The 21,843-nt window shown below is 37.0% G+C and overlaps 1 protein-coding gene across 5 annotated transcripts in view; it reads right to left on the minus strand.

Moving 5' to 3' along the window:
• The window catches only part of ZFPM2 (zinc finger protein, FOG family member 2), a 456,766-nt gene that overhangs the window by 141,825 nt on the left and 293,098 nt on the right, over nucleotides 1-21,843 (minus strand). For all 5 annotated transcript variants that reach the window (XM_072734069.1, XM_072734068.1, XM_072734070.1 and 2 more), the window contains one exon: nucleotides 18,263-18,374. In XM_072734069.1, the coding sequence (XP_072590170.1) occupies nucleotides 18,263-18,374 (112 nt within the window). The remainder of the gene's footprint in view (nucleotides 1-18,262; nucleotides 18,375-21,843) is intronic.

A 21,843-nucleotide genomic window follows, 5' to 3' on the forward strand; every position in this document is an offset into this window, starting at 1 on the left:
GCAGACTTACCCCTCCTCTTTGTCCCACAAAGCCAGAATTTTCTGACCTGCGGGGCACAGTGTGGGACTCATCTGTTTTCTTAAGCATTTCCTGGCTAGGGACATACCACTGTAGTGGTGGGAGGAGAGAGTGACACAGAGGAGATTTATTCACAACTGCACTGGATGAGGTAATTATCAAAGTATCTACTTAATCTCTGACTACTAATGGTCAGTATATTGGTGTCACAGGACAGGATCTTAAAGCTCAGAAATTTACTAGTAAGTTATGGGGGAAACTCCACAATCTTTTTTTAATTGAAAAAGCGATTTTCAGAGATCAAGAAGTATAAATCCCAGAGCAGATACTTTTAGGAACCAAGAGGGGTTCATTCATGCACTCATTTGTTTCTTCTCTTACTAGTTTCTATGTTAAAGAGGTAGGATGTGTGTGTGTGTGTGTGTGTGTGTGTGTGTGATTGTGCACACACATGCATATGAGAGAGAGAGAGAGAGAGAGAGAGAGAGAGAAAGAGAGAGAAACAACTCGAACCCTTGAATCAAAGGTTTACTGATTATTTTTGGCTCCCTAACCAAAAATGTTAGCTCACAAGCACGGAGATTATTGTCTTCCATGCCTACTTCTACTTCAGTGCCTACAAAATTACTGGGCACGTAGTAGGCCCTCAATAAAAAGCTGTCAATGAATGAAAAAATGGAAAGCAGAGATGGGCTCAATTGGAGCAGTGTCATCTGTTAGCTTGGTGACTTGGCAAATTATTTAAGCTCTAGAACTTCAATGTCACCATTAAAAACTGGCAATAGTTGCCTCGCTTTCATAAGATATTTGTTAGCATTTAATAATTCCATATCCAGGACAGGGCTCTGCATATACCGGGCACTGAATGTAGGTGAACTCCCTTCTTCTGCACACACTCTTCCTGCCTGTAATGACTTAACATGTTGTTATAGTAGACGTGTTAATTGGATGACTCTTATGGTGACTTTTAAATAATGTTGAAGTGGGCATGCAGCATTGGTTATAACAAAGCACTGTTTGTCATTCTAGATTTCTATAACATAATTATGTTCCAAGGTAAGAAAGGAAAAGTCCAACTTCATAAAAATAATTATGGGTTGAAGAAATAAACATGTAATTAACAGTTTCCTATTATTTGAATATTATAACCAGTGTAATAAACCAGTTTGACAGTGAAATTTTTATGATTCTGAACAAATTCCAATTTTTATTCTAGGATTTTATTTATCAGTAAAAAGTAAAGAAGTTGTTCTCAACCTAAAGTTAATAGTTTATTTGGGAATCTGTATAATATTTTAGTTCTTTGGCTTAAAATGGTGGGAAGCCAAAAAACTCAAATAAACCTATATCATAGTAAAGGCTATATCAGAGACTTTATTTAATGGGGTGAAGAAAATATTTCCTGATTTTTTTATTACTATAGGGCAGATCTGACACCATTAGTTTTCTTTCTGTCATAAATATAGACGAGTAGAATTTGACAGGCATCACTATAAAATAGGTTATAGATAAGTTCAGGCATCTTTCCTTCCACACAGACCTTTCACACTGAGTTCTGATGGGGCTGCTTGAATAGAATGACCAAGGTTTGATTTTAGGCTTCTAGGTCATGGTTTCACCTTGACAACAACAGTTCTTTCATTTCCAGCAGTAACATTTGCTAGGATCCCTAAGGTGCTTTCATTTTTGTAAGTAGTATAAGGGGGAAAAAAAAGGATAGGAGAAAAAAAAAGATAAATCTTAATTCACATGCTGCAGGACTATCTCTGTGTCTCCGGCACAAAACTTCAAATCCAATCCAAGAACTGGATGTGTATTAGAAGTCTGCAGATTTAAACCTTGTCCACCATGATCAAACTGGATTTATGGAGCATCATAACTCTCCAGACACCATCCAGCAGCTTATTAATTTAATAGACTCCTGTCCATTCACTGATGTTCCTGCCCTGACAGTCTCTCAAGATAAGGTGAAAGCCTTTTGACAGGACAGAGAGCATATATATTTTCTTCTGTTTTCTCGTGGATGGGGTTGTCGACAACTTGAAATGTGTGGCTCAGCAAATTTGTTTTTTTCCTTCTCTTTTTTCCCCTTTTGCTGTGCAGGAAGGATGACAGAGGCAAGCCTCCAGAGAGTCCCAGGGTTCAGGGGGCCTATGTTTCCCCTAAGTACTTATTTAGCATTTTGTTTTGCAAAATAACAATGGATTGATTTAAAGGCATACACTTGGGGACATTTTCACCATGAAAAGAAACAGCATTACAATTTAATGCCTAATATAAATTAAGAGGTGTTGGAAAGAAGAGGAAAAACAGCAATAAATGTTCCCATTAAATAGAGTACAGCAGCATTTTCTTTTCTATAATCCCATTTGTGGGAATGAGGGGAGTGCCAAGAAAGATAGCACTCAAGCTGTTGTATATTTAAAGACAAAACAGGAAGAACTTTTCAACATTCTTATTTTTCCTTTATGATATTCTCATGCTCTACAGTTGTGTTTGTTATTTGCGAATAAATTCACAAGTCTCAGTGAGTTGTTACACTAGTATATTACAAAGTTAACTATTGCCATCCTTCAGTGTATTCTTCTTTTAAAATCATCTGTTAGTAATCACTGGTCCTTGGCTCCCCAAACATACATGTGCGTGCAGATCACCTGGGATCTTGTTAAATGCAGATTTGGATTCAGTGGGCCTGAATGGGGCCTGAGGGTTTTGGTGTTTCTAATAAGCTGATGCCATATTGCTGGTTGGCAGATCACATATTAAGTGCAAGACATTAGCTGAATTATTTTAAAAAGATAATTTAAGGGATGCCTGGGTGGCTCAGTGGTTTAGCGCCTGTCTTCGGCCCAGGGCATGATCCTGGAGTCCTGAGATTGAATCCTGCATCCGGCTCCCTGCATGGAGCCTGCTTCTCTCTCTGCCTGTGTCTTTCTTCTCTCTCTCTCTCTCTCTCTCTCTCTGTCTTCATGAGTAAATAAATAAAATCTTTTAAAAAATAATTTAAATATAAACAAATTATACTCTAGTATCATACTAAGGTAAAATGTAACTTGAACATATTGCAAAAATTTTACAGATTCCCTATTTGGCATATAGTGGGTACACAACTAATATTCCAGTGAACAGAAGAACACACAACTCCCAAATTTCATGTTCTGGCCTCCTTTTTATAATCTCCCTTCATTACACATGTAAAGATGATGATCTTAATTTCCTTTGAGGTAGTTAACTAAAATGGTGTATTTAAAGCCAGGGATAAGATACAAAGTAACTTGTCCATTTTCTTATATATATTGTCTCCTTCATCTCACTGATTGAGAGTAATTTTTCTTACTTTATCTCTGCTCAAAATGCAAAACTATGAAGAAAGATTTCTCAACTAAACTATTGTTTGGCCTAAATGTCCTTCATAGGCCATGAAGGCTTCCCTAAATTTAAGATTAGACCATTCTGGACTTAGCCAGTGAGAATATATGATGGCCAAAAACACAATTTAAACTGGAGACCTACACTCAAAACATACCAAGATAGCAGAAATTATATTTAAGACATGTAAGATTTAATTTGTTTTTGTTTATTTTTTTAAATTCAATTTGCCAACATATAACACCCAGTGCTCATCTCATCATGAGCCCTCCTTAATGCCTGTCACCCAGTTACCCTGTCCCCCTACCTACCACCCTTTCTGCAACTCTGTGTTTTCCAGAGTTAGGAGTCTCTCATGGTTTGTCTCCATCTCTATGTTTTCTCCACTCAGTTTCCCCCCCTTCCCTTCCTCTTCTGTAAGATTTAATTTGCATTACCAAACTAGTTCTGGCATTGACAGACTTCAAATGATTACTTACTAGTTTACTGTAAGTTTTATACCTTTCTGTGGGGGAGGGGAGTAGAAATATCATGCGTCACTCATTAGGTCAAATTCATTATGAGACCTTAATTTTCTCATTAGAAATATTTGGCGAATGTTCTGAAAACATTGTTTTCCTAAGAACCTCTGAGGCTTCTATTTCTTGAAAAGTCTGCACAAAGTAAAGGGTGCTGAACTTCAAAGCAGTCATTCTTGAAAATCTTCACTGACAACGGAGACCAGACAGTGATGATAAATACTAGATTTCTGAAGGAAAACCTGGCTTAAAGTAATTTATTCTCATTGAATTTCAATGGGCAGTAGATAGAACTACATAAATAGATAGATAGAGAGATCTTATCTGTTTATACTTAAATGTATGTATTTCGGATCCATTCCCTTGGTTGGGATGTTCTTCCTTGCAATGCCACGATATACTATCTTGGTTGACCCCACTGTCGTCTGACAGTCTTCACAGACCTCAGACAGACTAATGAGAATATATCTTCTCTGAAGTACTATTGTATATCATGGCATATAAGGTGACCTTTTAAGTTTAAAAATAGCCTTCAAAAATGAGGTTGACTTATATACAAGAGTAAAATGAAAAGCTTCCCAATTTCAGGTCTGAGTGAAGACTTGAGGTCTAGCTGACTTTCCCCCGTGAAGAGCTGAGAACCATAGACATAGTTTCTGTCTTGACAGGAGAAAATAAAGTAGATCCAAAAAGAACCGCCTAGTAACAATGAGCCAACATCTTGGCATGACTGGTGCACAAAGATATCAAATAAAGCCCTCTGGTTTGACAGCATCTTTTGCATGCAAGGAGATTTTAATTTTTCTAAATTATTTTATACATCTTCATGCTAGCTGATGGAGCACAATGTATGCTATGTATATATGGGACATTCCAAAGAAATCCTCTTGTACCTGATCCCCTAGCATTTTAAAAAGCTTGCTAAGGCATGGGGTCTTTTTCTAAATATGAGAATAGCATTTTAGGCACTGGATTTTTAAATAATTTCCATACAAGTAATTTCTGAAACTGAATGAAGTCACACTAGAGTCTACTCTGTTGAATAATGCATCATAAAAGCCATTAAATAATAATTCAAAATTCAGTGAGTTGTACACTATGTACTGTCTGTGGAGTTACAGAGGTGAGAAATGGAGTCATTGCATTTGAGGTGTTTACATCCAACTTGGGACAATGACAGGCTGGGGTGGAGCTCTCCCCCTAAGGGGATAAGGGCAGGGGAGTCTGTACAGAGGAAATGATATATGCTAAATCTTGAATGGTACCTGTTAGCAATGATAAAGATAGCTAGAAAGTTATTAGGCAAAGGGAAGATGAGGTACAAAGACATGTATGAACAGGCAAATGATATTTGAGGAATTTCAAATAAGTGAGTACAGTTTGAAGTATAAGGGTATCTGTGGAGGATGAGTGAGAAATGAAGCTATAAGGAATAGGGTAGTGAAAAATACAGATGAAATAGTTTATGGGAAACATCAATGAGGGCAAAGAAGACTAGAGAATAACAATATTTAGTGGATGGACAGTGATGGAGACACCTGTCACTAGATGTAGAAACGGATAATCAGATCAAGCGCAGTAGAATAAAAAGCTGGCAACAAGAAACCACAGGAGATCTGTGAAATGGTTACTTCAATACAACAGGGAAGGCAGAAACTGGAAAGAAGAGATGTTGGAATTTAGGAAGTCAAAGAAGTGAATGCAGAAAACTTTACAGAAGCTGCTTAAGAAAGGAAGCAGAGAGGGCTTTCTGTTAAGTAGGATGAATTGATTGCATGCATTTATTTCTATCCCCTTTCATAAACACGACAGTAAAGAGGAAAACGAAAGGTGACAGGACAAAGAGGGTAGAGTAGGCAACAGAAGTGAACAAAATCTTGGATGCTAGAAAAACTGATGGAATGATAGATGACAAAGCAGAACACAGAAAGCTGAAATCCAAGTATTCGAAGAGCAGCTGGCCAACAAGAAGTAAGCAGATTCATCCCATAAAATGCTGGAAAAATCAGGAATTAAAGGAATCTGGTGCCTTGAAAGGTATAAGGTGGGCAGTGGACCTAAACTCTGTAAGACTGGCATTCTGAGTAAGAAGCTGTTAGCTTCAGGTGCTCAGTTAGTCCCTGGAGAGCTAAGGAGCAGTCCCTTCACATTCTGTTAGGAGGTGGAGGCTGAGTCTTTGGAGAACAGAGGCTTCAGATCCAGAGAGACAGTCTCAGCAATGTGTCACCTGAATTAGAAGATTAAAGGAACATCTATATGCTCAACTCTGAGATATGGTTTTTCCAACATACCACCTGGTCGATTTTACCCACTATGTCCTTAGATTGCTGCCTGCACAGTTCATAAATCTTAGGCATAAGATCAGCATATTCTGGAGAAGCTAAGCATGCTAAGACAAAAAAATTACATATACTGTTATTTTGGGACCTCATTATCATGGCTGGGTTGCCATCTTATGACTCTGTGTAAAACTTAGCAGATAACATCCGATGATCCTGTGCAAAACCCATAAGTTTATATCCAATGACTTTATGCAAAACCTTCCACCTACTAATCCATGCTGTTCTTACATTTAACCTATACTGTCCCACTCTTCAAAGAAAAAGTAGACACTCATGGATCTCGAGGCTCTCTATTTAAGCAAAGCTTCAATACCAAATACAGGAACCAAAACAGGAAAGAAAATGTAAGAAACAATGCACAAGACACACAACTTCATAAAGATCCTTCGGTTTGTATCTTCAGATATACAGAAAAGAATATCCATATACAAAGAGCAAGATGTTGAAAAATTAAACTGTCAGAGAATAAGAAAGACCTCTTATAAATTAGAAATATAATAGTTAATATTCAATAGTGAAGTTTTTAAAAAAGATTTTTATTTATTTTTGAGAGTCACAGAGAGAGAGAGAGGCAGAGACACAGGCAGAGGAAGAAGCAGGCTTCATGCAGGGAGCCCGACGTGGGACTCGATCTCAGGTCCCCAGGATCATGCCCTGGGCTAAAGGCAGCGCTAAGCCACTGAACCACCCGGGCTGCCCAATGTTGAAGTCAAAGAATAAAATCTGAGGACATTTCAGAAAATTGAGGACAAAATTGAGGACATGGTTGTGGAAACATTATTCAATGCATATCACATTGCTTTCCACATTAAAGAATGAGATGCAATTCCTTTTTTTATCTATTCATTCATTCACGAATATTTAATGAGCACCTACTCGGTGCCATGCACTGCTTAAAAAATAGAAAGAATCCCTATCTTTGAAGAAGGCTCATTCTGGGGGTGAGATTATGACATTAAACTTCTAAATAAATGCTAAAATGTCTAGTACAAAGATAAATAAGAGAGTATGTTATAAACTGAGTAAGTTCCCTCAATTTTTATGTCGAAGCCCTAATCCCTAGGTGATAGAATTTGAAAGTGAAGCCTTTGAGAGATAAGTAGATCATGATGGTATCAGTGCCCTTATAAAGAGGGACATGAGGGATCTCTGTCTCTCTCTCCCTCCACTCCATGAGGATTCAGCAAGATGGTGGCCATCTGCAAACAAGGAAGAGGCCTCTCATCAGTCTCCAAATCTGTCTGTGTCTCGATTTTGGACTTCCTGCCCTCCAGAATAGTGAACTATAAATGTCTATTGTTTAAGTCATCCAGTCTATGCTGTTTTGCTATAGTAGCCCAAGCTGACTTATACAGAGGAGAAGAAGGAAAGAAAGAGAGAAACAGAGTAGTTTCGCAGACCCTCTGCAAAGGCAACATTTCGACAGTGTTCTGTATGAAGTAAGAGAGGGAGCACTGTGGAGCAGAGCACGGTACAGAGGCCCTGAGGCAGGGCATTCTTCATACTAGCAAGCAGAAACAAGGGGGCCTGTGCCAATGGAACAGAGGAGTTGGGGAGTTGTAGTAAATATAAACACAGAGCACGTAGGGGCAGATCATGAAGGGCCTGTTAAGCCAAAGTAATGATGTTGTACAGGTTTAGTTCAGGGATTGGCAAGCTTTTTTAAGCTTTTTTTTTTTTAATAAAAAGCCAAATAGTAAATATTTTAAGTCTGCAGGCTAGATGGTCTCTGTGACTGCTCAACTCTGTTCTTATAGCCACAGACAAATATTAATAAACAGGTTTATTTATATAAATAGGTAGGTTTATTTATATTTGTCTGTGTTTCAATTAAACTTTATTTACAAAAAGAAGTGGTGGGTCAGATTGGGGCACACAGGCCATATCAATCCTCGTCATTGGTGTGATTGTGATGGGAAGCCTTTGGAAGGTTATGTTCACTTCCACTTTTCCACTTTCTCTGTGAAACAAGAAGCAAAGCTCATCATCTAATAAGGGATGTTATATATGTGGGGAGACAGAAGTATGAAAGAGTCACCTTGAAGACTGATTAGGAAAATAAGTCTGCATTGCTAAGGTTATATATACACTGAGGGTTCACATTCACCTTGTGGTCAAATGTATTACCAACAGGTCAGCAATGGGTCTTGTTGCTGTTATCTTGCTGTCATTAGTGGTGATGGTTCGTTTGTTTGATTTTGACCATGTTTGCACAGCACTCACTGCGGAACGGGCACTAGTTTGAAGCATTTCACAGATGTTAATTTACCTAACTTCTGCTGCTTCCGATATAGCCAGGGGAAAGTAGGGGACTTTCTGAACTGACCAGAGAGTGGGTGAGGGAGACTATCAGGCCAGTACAGTAAAGGTCAGAGAGAGAGAAGGGTGAGGAGGTATCAGAAGACAGGACTCATGAGCCCACAGAGTTCATGTCAGGCAGTCTGGAATTTAGGACTGGAGGAGCTGGAGGAGAGGGAAATGATGGCAGTGGGAGGAAGGGACAGAGGTTCTTTTGGAGATGAAAAATTATAGGAGTCAGGAAATGAGTAGATCAAGGTGGATAATTTACTACTGTCTTCTAGAGGGGTGGAGCTACCACTACTAGTTCCTTGACAGATAAAACCTTTAGTTTTATTAAAGGGATGGACCTAAGCTGTACCTCGGACACACAAATCTTGCAAAAATCCCAGTGTGATTGTGTGCGTTTCAAAATTTTCAATAGCTTTCCACTGCCTCCACTGCAGGGTGTTCATTTTTTTTTTAAAGATTTTATTATTTATTCATGAGAGACACACAGAGAGAGGCAGAGACATATGCAGAGGCAGAAGCAGGCTCCATGTGGGGAGCCCAATGTGGGACTCAATCCTGGGATCATGACCTGAGCCAAAAGCAGACACTCAACAAATGAGCCACCCAGGCACCCCTGCAGGGTCTTCAGACTGAACATTGAATGGAACTCACAACAGAGTCTTCAGAAACTTGTTGAGGCTTCCTCACTGGTTTTATTTGTAAATTCTCTAACTATAGTGTGTGCCAATACTTTCACAAGAACACTGTACACACTGTAGTCTGCAACCTTTTAGGCACACATTTCAACCCCTCAAATGTCTCTCCCCGTTTCTCAAACTTACACTCAACTTGCAACATCCAAACAAAATTCCACATTCTCTGTCAATTTTCTTTGACCATGTATATCTAAATTCAGTATTACATAACCTTCATCAATAAGGTCATTCAATAAGTTTCTTAAGCTGGGGTGGGGGGGGTGTTTCACAGTCTTTTGTATCTCACATGACAACTGTGCCATATCATGCGCAAAGCATTGGCTCAATTACTCTTATTTTATTTAGAAAATTATCTTGTGAAACACAAAGTGTCAAGACATTCATAGAGATACTAAAGAAAAATAATTATCTCACTAAGGAATAATTTGAATTCTATGCATGAGAGATATTTTGTGGGCAAGGCAAAGATTTCTTTGTTCTTTTAGTTTGGGTTATATAAAAAGAAGAGCAAGGGATCCCTGGGTGGCGCAGCGGTTTGGCGCCTGCCTTTGGCCCAGGGCGCGATCCTGGAGACCCGGGATCGAATCCCACGTCAGGCTCCCGGTGCATGGAGCCTGCTTCTCCCTCTGCCTGTGTCTCTGCCCCCCTCTCTCTCTCTCTGTGACTATCATAAATAAATAAAAATTAAAAAAAAAATTTAAAAAGAAGAGCAAGAATGTAGTCAGGACAAAGAATGATTTTCATTTGCAAATATTTTTCCTAAATTTTATGAGGAAAATAACCAATGTGAAGAAAATTATAAAAGAGGGATACAAAAAATCCTCCCCAAATCTGACTACTTTTACAGAAATGCTCTTATAATTTCAGGGTATTTCACTCAAGTATGTTTCCATTCACGTACACTTTTTAAATATAATTATAATTATAATCATAATAATACTAGAAATGAAACTTCATATTCTACTTTTTCATTCGGAATTATAATATAATAATTTCCTCTACATAAGACTTGTTTTAAAAAAAAGTAGTCACAGTATCTTACTCTGAAAAAACCTACCCTAAAGAGTTGTCCTTCATTTTAGCTGTCAAAGATACTTTTGGGGGTAGCTTTCAAGATTAGCATCTCTTTGAATGACAAGCTAACATCCCTGAATGATAGTGAGTCACCTCTCAAAAGACCCCACTCTTCATTTCTCATTTTTATACTTATAAAACTGATATTCTTAGTTCTTATCATTGGCCAACATCCTGACGGGTTTCTACCCCTAAGAGACAAGATGTTTCATTCATATATGGGTCCAGGGTGGTTTAGGATATTTTTTTCTCCAATATATGATAGCACGTCTAATCCCTGGAGTAATTAATGATATTATCATGCAGGATTATTTACCAACATTTCATTAAGGGTATCATAGTGATGCTGATATGAAAACAAATGTATTTTCTCTCATCACATAGCAAACATTCGTAATAACTAAGGACATAAACTAGTTAGTATGATCAGACTCAGACTGAAATAACCCAAGTAAATCACTAACATAACTGTAAAAACAGCAGACCTGCTGGGAAGAAAGAGAAATGACAGGATGTCTGATACTTGCTGAAGTTACTGTCATTCTGCAATTTGCAAAAGACAGCTCTCCTGTAAATAACACAGTCACTAGCGGGGTCACTTGTCTTGACCTTAAGAGCCCCCTAGAAATGACAATATGAATCCAAATGTTGGTTTTCTAAAGCAGCCATTTTCACAATCACTGATTCCTAGAATAGGCCTAATAAATTACTCACTCCTCAAACCATCTCTCATTCTCATAGAACATAACTAGAAAAAGCCTCAGATGTTCATGAAACATGTTGGGTTTTCGGCATCGTGTTATCCTGTGGTGCTCTGCAATCAATTACTGTTATACCACCATCATTAATAATTTTCTTAATGAAAATGATTCTGTTGATCTCCGTTGTATTTTAATTATCAGAGTTAAGCATAATTACACTGCAGCTCTGAGCTGGCATGTGGACTCCTTTAGGGCGCAATTTTGTTTTAACACACTGATAATGTAATTTTACATTGTGTCAGTTTGTTTGGTTATTATCCAGTTGTACAATTCCACTGTATTCCTGATAACAGATAATAACCTTAGTACCTCCTATATCCTGAAGTCATTTAAAAAGCAATATTGGAATTCCGCGACTAGCTAACTTAATCGCCTTATGATTTTATAATTCCTGCTGCTAAATATTTGGTTCAGGCACCCACCCTCTTATAAGAATATCATAAAACTAGACCACAGTTATACATTTTCTATGAATTACAGAATGGTCAAATAAACACTTAAAATCTGAGCACAATTTTTTTTCTTTTTAAAATAGCCGCTTCTTTATGTAATATTTGGCCCTTTTAGGTGAAGTTATACATGAACTTGTAGGTTACTTTGAAAATTGGCTGTCATGTTAGACAGGCTGTTGTATCAAAATTCTACCAACATGCAACAGATTCTCTATTTTAAGGTGGAAAATCACCCAGACTTTGCAAGAGTCCTCATACTACAAGATTTTTGTTTTGAAAAGTTGATCAATTTAGTCAGTATGTAGAACGTTGCTCATCCAAGTTAGGTCCTATTAGAATTTCTGTCATTAAAAAAAAAAAAAAAAAGAATTTCTGTCATTATTCCAACAGTGCCTAGTATAGGATCTTGTACACAGTAGACAATCAATAAAAGCTTAAATGAATTCATTGCACGGTTACATTTGTGCAAATAAGCAAAATCAGAACTCTGAGGATGGTCACAGAATGATTTTGAGATTGGTCTTCCATGTGACTTTAAATTGCTGTGTACTTAAAAGCAACAGAGATATTAACATAAAGTACTGCTGCCACTGATGTTTCAGTTCCTGAAGCCAACCATAGAATCAAGGAAAAAGAAAACAGAGTTGCTGATAAGCACATATGCAAATATGCAAAGAAGAACTATAACCTGCAATCTTGGCCCAGTGAAAGGGCATCATCAAAACTCTTGTCAATTATATAATTGGGAACTGAAAGTCAATATGCTCAAGACTGAATCCCATTTTCACCAAGTAGGAGCCAAAGATCCTTGAATTATTTACTTACCTAAACCCTCAGTTTACTCATCAGTAAAATGCTGCTTATGTCATGAGACTGTTGTAACAGTAAATATGTAGGTATGGTATTTAAAACTATGCCTGCAGAGAATAAGTGCTTAATAAATCGTGACTGCTATATTAGTATTAATAGTATTATCATTAGGGGATCCCAGGGTGGCTCAGCGGTTTGGCGCCTGCCTTTGGCCCAGGGCACGGTCCTGGAGTCCCGGGATCGAGTCCCGCGTCGGGCTCCCGGCATGAAGCCTGCTTCTCCCTCTGCCTGTGTCTCTGCCTCTCTCTCTCTGTCTATTACAAATAAGTAAATAAATCTTTAAAAATAGTATTATCATTATCATCTTGATACTAGACATTTTACATAAGACTTCCATTAAAAATAAAAATATCATGTGTTCAGGGGAAAAACATCCACCCTCTTCAGGTACTATAATACAGTTCTCTTCAGAGACTCGTGGTGTGGGTTCAAGAGGAACTGAATGAGAGTTATGGAATCCCTGGCTATTAATCTGGTATCAGATGACATGTTTTCTTGCACACTTGCTTGATTCCAATATAAAGGCCTGATTTCATTTCCTCTAAGTTTGTACTGACATGCCTACAAGAGCAAATTGGATTGAGTACAAGATAATTAGCAATATAATATTTATAATGATATCATGGTTAAGTTTACAGGTTTCTTCCTCTCAAAAATTCTGTAGCATAGACATTGCTATTTCATTTTTACAACTGAGGAAATCAAGATTTTTAGGATATGTGATTTGTCCAAAGTCACATACCAACAACAGTTTTTTACAATGATACTGAGTTTCTTTCATGTAAAAAGAAATCCATGGTGAAGGTGGGAATGACAGTTAACTTATAATTTTTCACTCTTTTGATTGACAATGTTTATTCTCTGAATCTTGATACCTAGAGAATGTAGCTACTCTGAAATAACAACTCCATGATAAACTCAATTATTCCTTATTTGAAATAAAACTGAATGAACAAACCCACATGTTAAAGGCTTAATTCTGAGTACTCAAAAACAACAACCAAAAAAACCTTGGTACAACCTATTTACTTTTAATACGTGAGAAAGTTCCACCATACTGTGCAAACACTACAAAGTAAAGAAGACCGCGGTATATAGAGAAGAAAAGTCGATCTCTGATATTCAACAGGCACTGGTGGATTTTAGGAGTTAGTGGACAGGCCTTGCTAATCCTACCTCCCAGCATCCTCCCTTTAACCTCAGCATGGTGCTTTCCAGTCTTTTTCCATGGAGATAAGTAAATTAGAATTATCTGGAGTCTGTTGAGAATAATGGCAAAAAACAGATGACCCAACAAGTCTGGTCCATCAATGTCTGGATGAGCTAATTACTTTCTAGAATGACAGGGGGTAGTTGAGGCAGGAAAAAAGTACATCAGATTACAATATTAATGCCAAATACTATACTTTTTTACTTTGATAAAACAAGATGATGGCAGCCTGTCACATAGCACTAAGTGATATAATATAATTTTATAATAATTATTTGATGGACACCCTGGAAATGAAAACTATAGTTACATTTAATTTTGCTATTAGCTCACATTTAATAATACTTTGAGAAGTAAGTACGCCTCTTAAATGGGAATAGTTACACATTAAGTGGCCTATCTAACACACCATAAGAAAATGATATCAAAAATTTCACAGTCAGGGCATTTTAAAAAAACGCTACACATATGCATTTTACATTCTGTTTGTAAATAGGTATTGATGTTCTCAGATAGCCAGGTCCTATAATAATGATTCTGGCATATAATTCATAGGTAATTTAGGTTCTTAGCCAGAAAACAAAATAAGGAAATGCAATTTTGACATCAGGAATTTGTCATCTCTAGCGCGCACTTCTTAGACCTTAGGAATAATGTGTTGTATCTAAGTGGATGAACATTAGCCCAACAAGCAAATATTCCTTTGTATCTGGAGGCAGCACTTTGGTTTCATTTGGGGAACTATTTCTTTTCCATCATATTGGCTTACATGAGGTTAATTCTATTCTAAGGATATTGGAGTCTGCGAGACAGAGTCATTGTGATTAATTGGATCAAAGATTGGTATGTGATGTGCCCTAATTGAAATCCAGAAAAGCTCTGTTTTCACTGGAATTGCCGTGCTGGTAGAGTAAGTCTGGAGCTTCCCACTACCTGAGGAGAATTTTTCTGAAAATGAAGGAAAGAAGAGGCAGAAACAGAGACAGTCTGGGGACAAAGTTTGAGCACCTAATTTAAGCTGTTCCTGAAGTCCAGAACATCCCTGGACTCTCAGTTCTATGAGTAGATGAATCTCACCTACCCCCCAACACACACACACACACAGACACACACACACACACACACACACATTGTTTTTGTTTTTGTTTTGCATAAGCCAATTTCCTTTGGATTTCTATCACTTGAAAACAGCCCCAAATAATAGATAATATACATACTATGAACATGACTCACACATTATGGATGTCCAAGTCAATACTTATTAAATCTAAATCACCAAAACCTTCCAACTACAAAACTCTTGCTTTGAAGAACCCTATCATACCTGTAAGCCTATGAAGACAGCAAACTCAGAGCCCATGAGGCCTTGATAGGAGTGCTTCTTTGGGTCATATTCTCCATGACTCAAATGATCTCATATTAAGGTATTCATAGAACTTTGAGACATAGTTTAGGTGAGCTATCCCTGCTCTTCAAAGACAATCTGAACAGTAGGAATTAGTACCAGGCCTCTGAAGCCCATCTAGGAGATCTGAATAGTTTATAGAGAGTTTGTCCCACTGTGTTACTCAGAACACTAATTCCAGTGGATGTCCGTTTGAAAGGAAAAAAAAAATATATATATATATGACTCATATGGTCAAATGAGTTAAATGCGTGTTTTGTTTTGTTTTACTATAGTACTTCTTAGAGCATTATGCCATTAGACATCGTGAGTTTTCAAGAGGGGTCATGATAGGCAACATTAGGTCACAGGGCTCTTTCTTTAATGAACTTGGGATTCCGGATAAAGCATTTGAAGAGTACCATATCATAATATATATATACACTGTGATTTGCAGGCATAAATACCTGAGTGATTTGAAATAATTTACTAATCATGCAATAATGGCAGGGGGAAATCAGAATCACACAATGCAAGGATATAGGGCTTGGGATGATCAAGACCCAGATTCCAATTTGGCTCCATTGTTAGCTCTCCATGACCAAGAACAGCCCAACTACCTTTCTAAGTCACAGTGCCAAACCATGAAAAATAAAAAACACACCACCTATGTTATCAAGCTGTTTGAAAGCCTAATATAGGGAGAAACTATTCTAATATTTATTACTCAGACAAATTCATGTTTGGACCCTACTCCAATCGCTTACTTAGCTATATGACCATGGCAAATTACTTAGTGCACCCAATTCTCATTTCACCTTTTATAAAAATGTAATAGTATATTAATTACCTCACTGGAGGTATTAAATGAAGATAAAGTGAAATAATGCCTATATAGTAGTTGTTGCAGTCCCTGCTGTTTGAACTGCAATACCAATAGTTCTTAATTTAAATAATATCAGATTACTTTTTGTAGGCTAAGAACCATTAAATAGCCATAATTCATATGGTTCATCATTTGAGTATGTGAAATGCCTATTAAGGTTTCTGGCAACCACTCATCCTATGTTTATCTGGTCAGCCAATCAATATTTATTTAGTGCTTTTTTTGTACAGGAAGCATAGCTGACCAAGGATATTCCCATCCTTGTGACTAAGACATAGTTCTTACCCTTAGTTATTACAGAGTAAATCAGAAAGGCAGGCAGTAATAGCTAACTATTTACTTTTTCCTTTTGCTAAAAGTTAATAACTAACTTTTTACCTTTTTCTTTTTTAAAAATATTTTATTTATTTATTTATTTATTTATTTATTTATTTATTTATGGGAGACACACACACAGAGAGAGAGGCAGAGATACAGACATAGGCTTCCATGCGGGGAGCCTGATGTGGGACTTGATCCCGGGACCCCAGGATCACGCTCTGAGCTGAAGGCAGTGCTAAACCGCTGAGCCACCCAGGGATCCTTTTTACCTTTTTCTAACTTTTAACTTTTTTACTCTTTTCTTGAATTTATATAATAATGATCATAAACAAGGTGATAAAGAACAATGAGAAAAATGCATATGATCTGGTATGGAAGTACTATTCAGCAGTGCTCAGTAATGGTGGCTACTAGTATCCTTGTACAAGGCTAGCATGTAGTTGGGCTCAATGCATGTTTTACAACTTAATTAATTAGTAACCTTCTATAAATTGCCCAAGTTGTTTATTGCCAAAAGACTTAACATATAGCCAACCAAAATACACATAAACATGGTCAAGTTAAAGTACTCCACTGAACATAGAATTGCAATCTTGCCATATTTCTTTCCGTATGTAACACTATAACAATCATTGCTCCCAAAAGAATGGGGGACTTAAAAATGCAATGGATTTGGATTATGACAAGAGAACAGCTTTTCTTTTGGTTCCTCCATATTATTTTGCCATCATGGAGATAAGACATTATATAACAAAAATTTATTCCTAGTAATTAATCCTACATTCCAAGGCATCTTTTGTATTTTTGCATTCTGCATGTAGGCACTGGTAAACTGGTTCACTATACCATTTCCTACCACTGTGATAGATCATACTGACATATCCTGGGAAAATCTCACCTCCCTTCTAGTTAAAAGCTCCCACCAGCATATCACAGGTATTTCAGGTTAGAAAATGAGTGGGTTTGGGACCAGCAATTATGGAAGGAAAAGGAATATAATCAGATCCTGGTGTGCAGATTGTTTTTTTAGCTTGCAAATTCCCTCTTTCCGGTGTTTCAACTTTCAAAGGCTTATGGTAGTTTAAAGGCAATCCTCTTATAAGTGTACAAATTGTAATGATTATAGGAACAAGTTGTAATTGTTTCTAGCAAGTTTTTAAGAGTCTTTGATGTTATGATTAGTGTTTTATATGTTAATATATTGATAGGGGTGCTTATTTGCTTGTTCCCTTGTATGCTTCTATGGTTTCTAGGTTCAGCGTGCAAATACATCTTTGATCTCAGTAGGTCTGTTTGGTTAAAAAAGAAAACTAAAAGAAATTAAACATGAGAAGCCCAAGGTTTTGCAATATTTACGAAGAAGCACGATTAGGGATTTTGCTCGAAGAGTACAGAGCTGAGCCCCTTAACTTGAATATGTAGAAAAGTGCCCCACGCCACACCACACACCGAGAGGGGCTTATGTCTATATGAGGGGTCTAGGTTGATGTCACACTGAGCAAATCAAAGACAAAGCTCTGCAAGCCATCGGCTTCCTCTTTGCCTGTTTGCCTCCTGCCCTTCAGAAATCACCACGGGGAAGAAATCTCAGTCTTTGCTATGGTTTCATTTTCAGCTATCCTCATCACAAGTGATTTCAAGAAAGCGGCTGGAATGCAGTGCCTCCTGGAGCATGCACCTTGACACGAATTGCTAAACTTCAAGAGGAATTTACTTTCTGTAGATAATGTCTAAGAGAGAGGAACGTGGGATCTCATCAAACTGACCACCAAAAAGCTAACAGCGAGGAAGGTACCCGTCACGCCACTCAAATACAGGGTTAGGCAAATGTGTGCAGTGCTAAGTCATTAAGGGTCTAACACTTTCTCTCATATATTGTGCAGAAAAAGCCCAGTAGGCTTTGCTGGAGACACAGGTAAGAGAGATTCTTGAGGGAAAAAGGAAAAGAGAGGGTCACATTTCACTTTGCATTCCCATTCCAGCTCACTTGGTGCTCCTGCAATGATCAGGTTCCAAGACTTGCAAAGAGAGGGAAATGATCTTGCATTTACCTTTGCTGTACACAATGCAGTTGTTTTTGTTGTCTTCCACTCCTTGCCAAGTCACATCCAGTAGCCACTTGGGACCAGCAGTCAGCACCATTGGGACCTGAGCCTTTGTCTTCTGTAGAAAGAATGATAACAAACAGATGCCATTTGCTTTCGTTGATTAAAAACTTGAATAATAACTGTACTAATCATTTTATTTTTACAAACAACTAAATCTCCCAAACCATAATCAAGTCCTTATTCCCCTGTCTCATAATATCTTTTTAAGACGACAGAAGCTGTAAGGCTTTACTGCTTTCACTAATCTGAATGGTAGAATTATTATCAAGGATTTTTTTTCCTAAATGATACTGGATCAGATCTCCAAGATTAGACACATCTCTTGTGGCTCTGAATTATAAAGAGAATGCAGATGACTTTCATTGCAAAGAGCAGAGTGTTTAGAAGTGAACTTTAGACACATTGTACTTTACTATCAACAGGATCTCACTATTTCCTGAAACAGACAGGAAAGAATTTAAAGAATCAGGATCCATTTCAAAGCTCTATCCTGAGCAACATTTATATTAGAGGTAGGAAATTATTTCAAATGAATAATGAAATCTCCCCAACCTCCTTTGCTAAGTATGGATATGTAGTCCGACTGTAACTGAAATAATAATAATGCTAATGATTCACCATACATTGTCTCCAGAAAGACTATAAAAGAGGAATCGTGAATAAATTCAGTTGCAGAGCAGCTAAAGCATGACATCCCTCGCTCTGAGAAGCACAGAAGCAGGGAGACACGCACCCTAGTTCTAACAAAATATTTCCAGTTGCACATTTTAAATATAAAGCTAAAAAGTTCATCACGTTAAGCTGTTGGACATCCAAATTATTTGTCCTTAATTACGTTAAACATGGCAGGAAATAAACTGGGGAGGAAGCAAGTGAGCTTTAGCAAGAAACAGCAGTTTCTCGATGAGTCACAGTGAACTGGCATTCAGACTTTTATCATTCACCAGACCATGTCTGTATATCAAATATCACAAAACCACAACACAGAGTACAATGGAAGGGTCTCAAGGTAATTTTTGAACTGAATCTTCACCTAGATATGATCCTGCAAAAGAGGTCTACACTCATTCTGGGACTTTGCCGAAAAATTCTCAAATTGGCATTAGTAAGTATTCACTTGAGAAGTTCCATGTAATCTGGTCATTTCAAATCCCTCAGGAATCTGGAAAACCCATTTCACCCGCTGAATGACAACAATGATAGTGCCTGAGACACGGATCTATTGTTAGCTGCAAAACCATATTGACAGCTAGGCATAAGATTAATGTTAACCCATTTCTTGAAGTATCAATTATATTTATAAGAGATAAAACTACCATAAAATATACTGTGTAATGAGAAAAAAATCAACCATAATGGATGAATTAAAAAAAAAGAAGTCTGAAAAAGTATTTCAAGTATTAAAAGAGATGGTAAACCAGATCAATTGTGAGAAATACTAGCATACTAATTTTTCATATTCATACTTTGATTCATTTTAAATTCCTAATTTTTCAATTACATATCTTAATATTTGGCAAACAGTTATCTGGTGTTTTACGCATTCAGAGAAACTTCTCTAACAACAAACTATAGTAATTATCCCTAAGAGCATAGTCTTTAAGGATGGTTATGTGAAAGCCCTACAGGAACGAAGTAATTTTATATTATATCATTTTTTAACAATACAGGCAGAAATGTTAACAAGTTATCTTTATGGTTATTAGTCTGAGTGACCATTTTTATTTATTTCCATTTGAAAACAGGATTGAGGACAAGTAGGCTTCTTCAATCTGAAATGATAATAACCCATATCCAATTAAATATTGTCTTAATTATGCATATGTCAGCTTCTTTCACTACCAGAGAAACAGGTAAATTCACAGATCAGGGTCAGCAGGTCTCCAAGCAGTAAACAGAACAAGTCATAGGAGAGAGAGTCCACCATTTCAAGAAACCTATATGTAGGAGATTTCGTGGTCTTATTTGTAACATCTGCTTTCTTCTGGTTTTAAAGAACATATTTCAACAAGCACCCCCCCATTTCTTCTCTACTCTTATTTCATGGGAAAGACATGTCTTTTATTTAATCTCTATGCTCGGTAGTTCTTAAAGCCACATAGTTTTCTACACAGACAGCCAGTTTTTACAATTTTCTACAGATAACATGAAAAATAGACATTGATTACTTAAATTCTTTAGGGAATTTTTTAGTGTATAGCAAATCAATTGATTTGCTGATACTGTCATCTTCCATTCATTTATGAGAAACATTTATACAAACCACCTCCATCCTGGTCCTGTGTTTGGTGCTAGGAATATGAGGACATCTTTTTTGGTGAAAGATATAGATACATAAGAAAAAGTTTAATATAATGCAAAAAGTAGCATGGTAAGGAGTGTAAAGTCACGTGCAAATTGTTTTGGGATTAATAGAGGGCAAGATAGAAACTGCTGCTGTGTGGATTCTGGGAAGATACTATAGAGGAAATAACAGTGGAAGAAAAATAACAGCAATGTGTTTGGAAGGGCAGGTTAGAAGCACTTTTTTGAAGGATCTTTCCTATCAGGCTAAACCTTTTACGCTTATATTTCTAAGCAAAGGAAACCAGTGAAGATAGTTTAACCAGGAAGAATAAGGGTACTACTACTTATGCTACTTGTGCAAGTATTTTTTTAGATACTTCCTTACTTATTTAGTCTTCATGTCCATTCTCAGATTTTAAAAAGCCCTCTGAAAGTCAGATAAATAATTTCTTTTAGGTCAAATAGCTGGTAAAAGGATGACCCCATTTCTATCTCTCTAGCTCTGTTTCCAGACACTACCACTCCTGGGGTGACCAACCTTCTGGGTTTTCCTGGGACTGAAGGGTTTCCCAGGATACTAGATTTTCTGCACTTAAACTGGAAATTTCTAGGCAAACAGGGATAACTTGTTCTCCTCCACACTACTACTATGGTTAAAACAATTTTGGTGGTTTACATCTATTGAGCACTAAGTGTTGGGTGTTGTACTTCCTGTCAATTATTTTTGATTTTTAAACTCTAGGACTTAGGTATTAACATTTCTCCATTTAGTACATAAATTAAGATCTGAAGGAATTAATTTTATGATATAAATAAAAATAATTTAGTATCTTTCCTTAATAGTAAGTTAAGTATCATACCTTTTAAAACTTTAAACCTTTATTACACTTGGGCATAGGTAGAATCTGACTTACTAAAAACTGAATTGAAGGAAAAACAATTTATTTTACTCTAAACCAATAAAGCAAAAGCAAAAATGTAGCAAAGACTTGCTGAAAGCTATACCCAAGCTGTAAAGTAAATAATAAGTAGATTAAAAAATCTCAAGGGACCAGTTATTACAGTTTTGAGGAGGTAAGTCAATTTCTTTCTGAAGAAGTCAACTTTTGTAGAGATTGACTGACTTCAAAGAAGATTACCAAGTGTGAGAAGGAAGGAGTTATCCAGGATTATATGAAATCTACACTCCAGCAAAATCCATGAATAGAAAATAACAATAATATCCACATTGATCATTA

This window comes from Vulpes vulpes, chromosome 13 (genome assembly GCF_048418805.1).
Source record: "Vulpes vulpes isolate BD-2025 chromosome 13, VulVul3, whole genome shotgun sequence".
Taxonomy (NCBI): Eukaryota; Metazoa; Chordata; class Mammalia; order Carnivora; family Canidae; genus Vulpes; species Vulpes vulpes.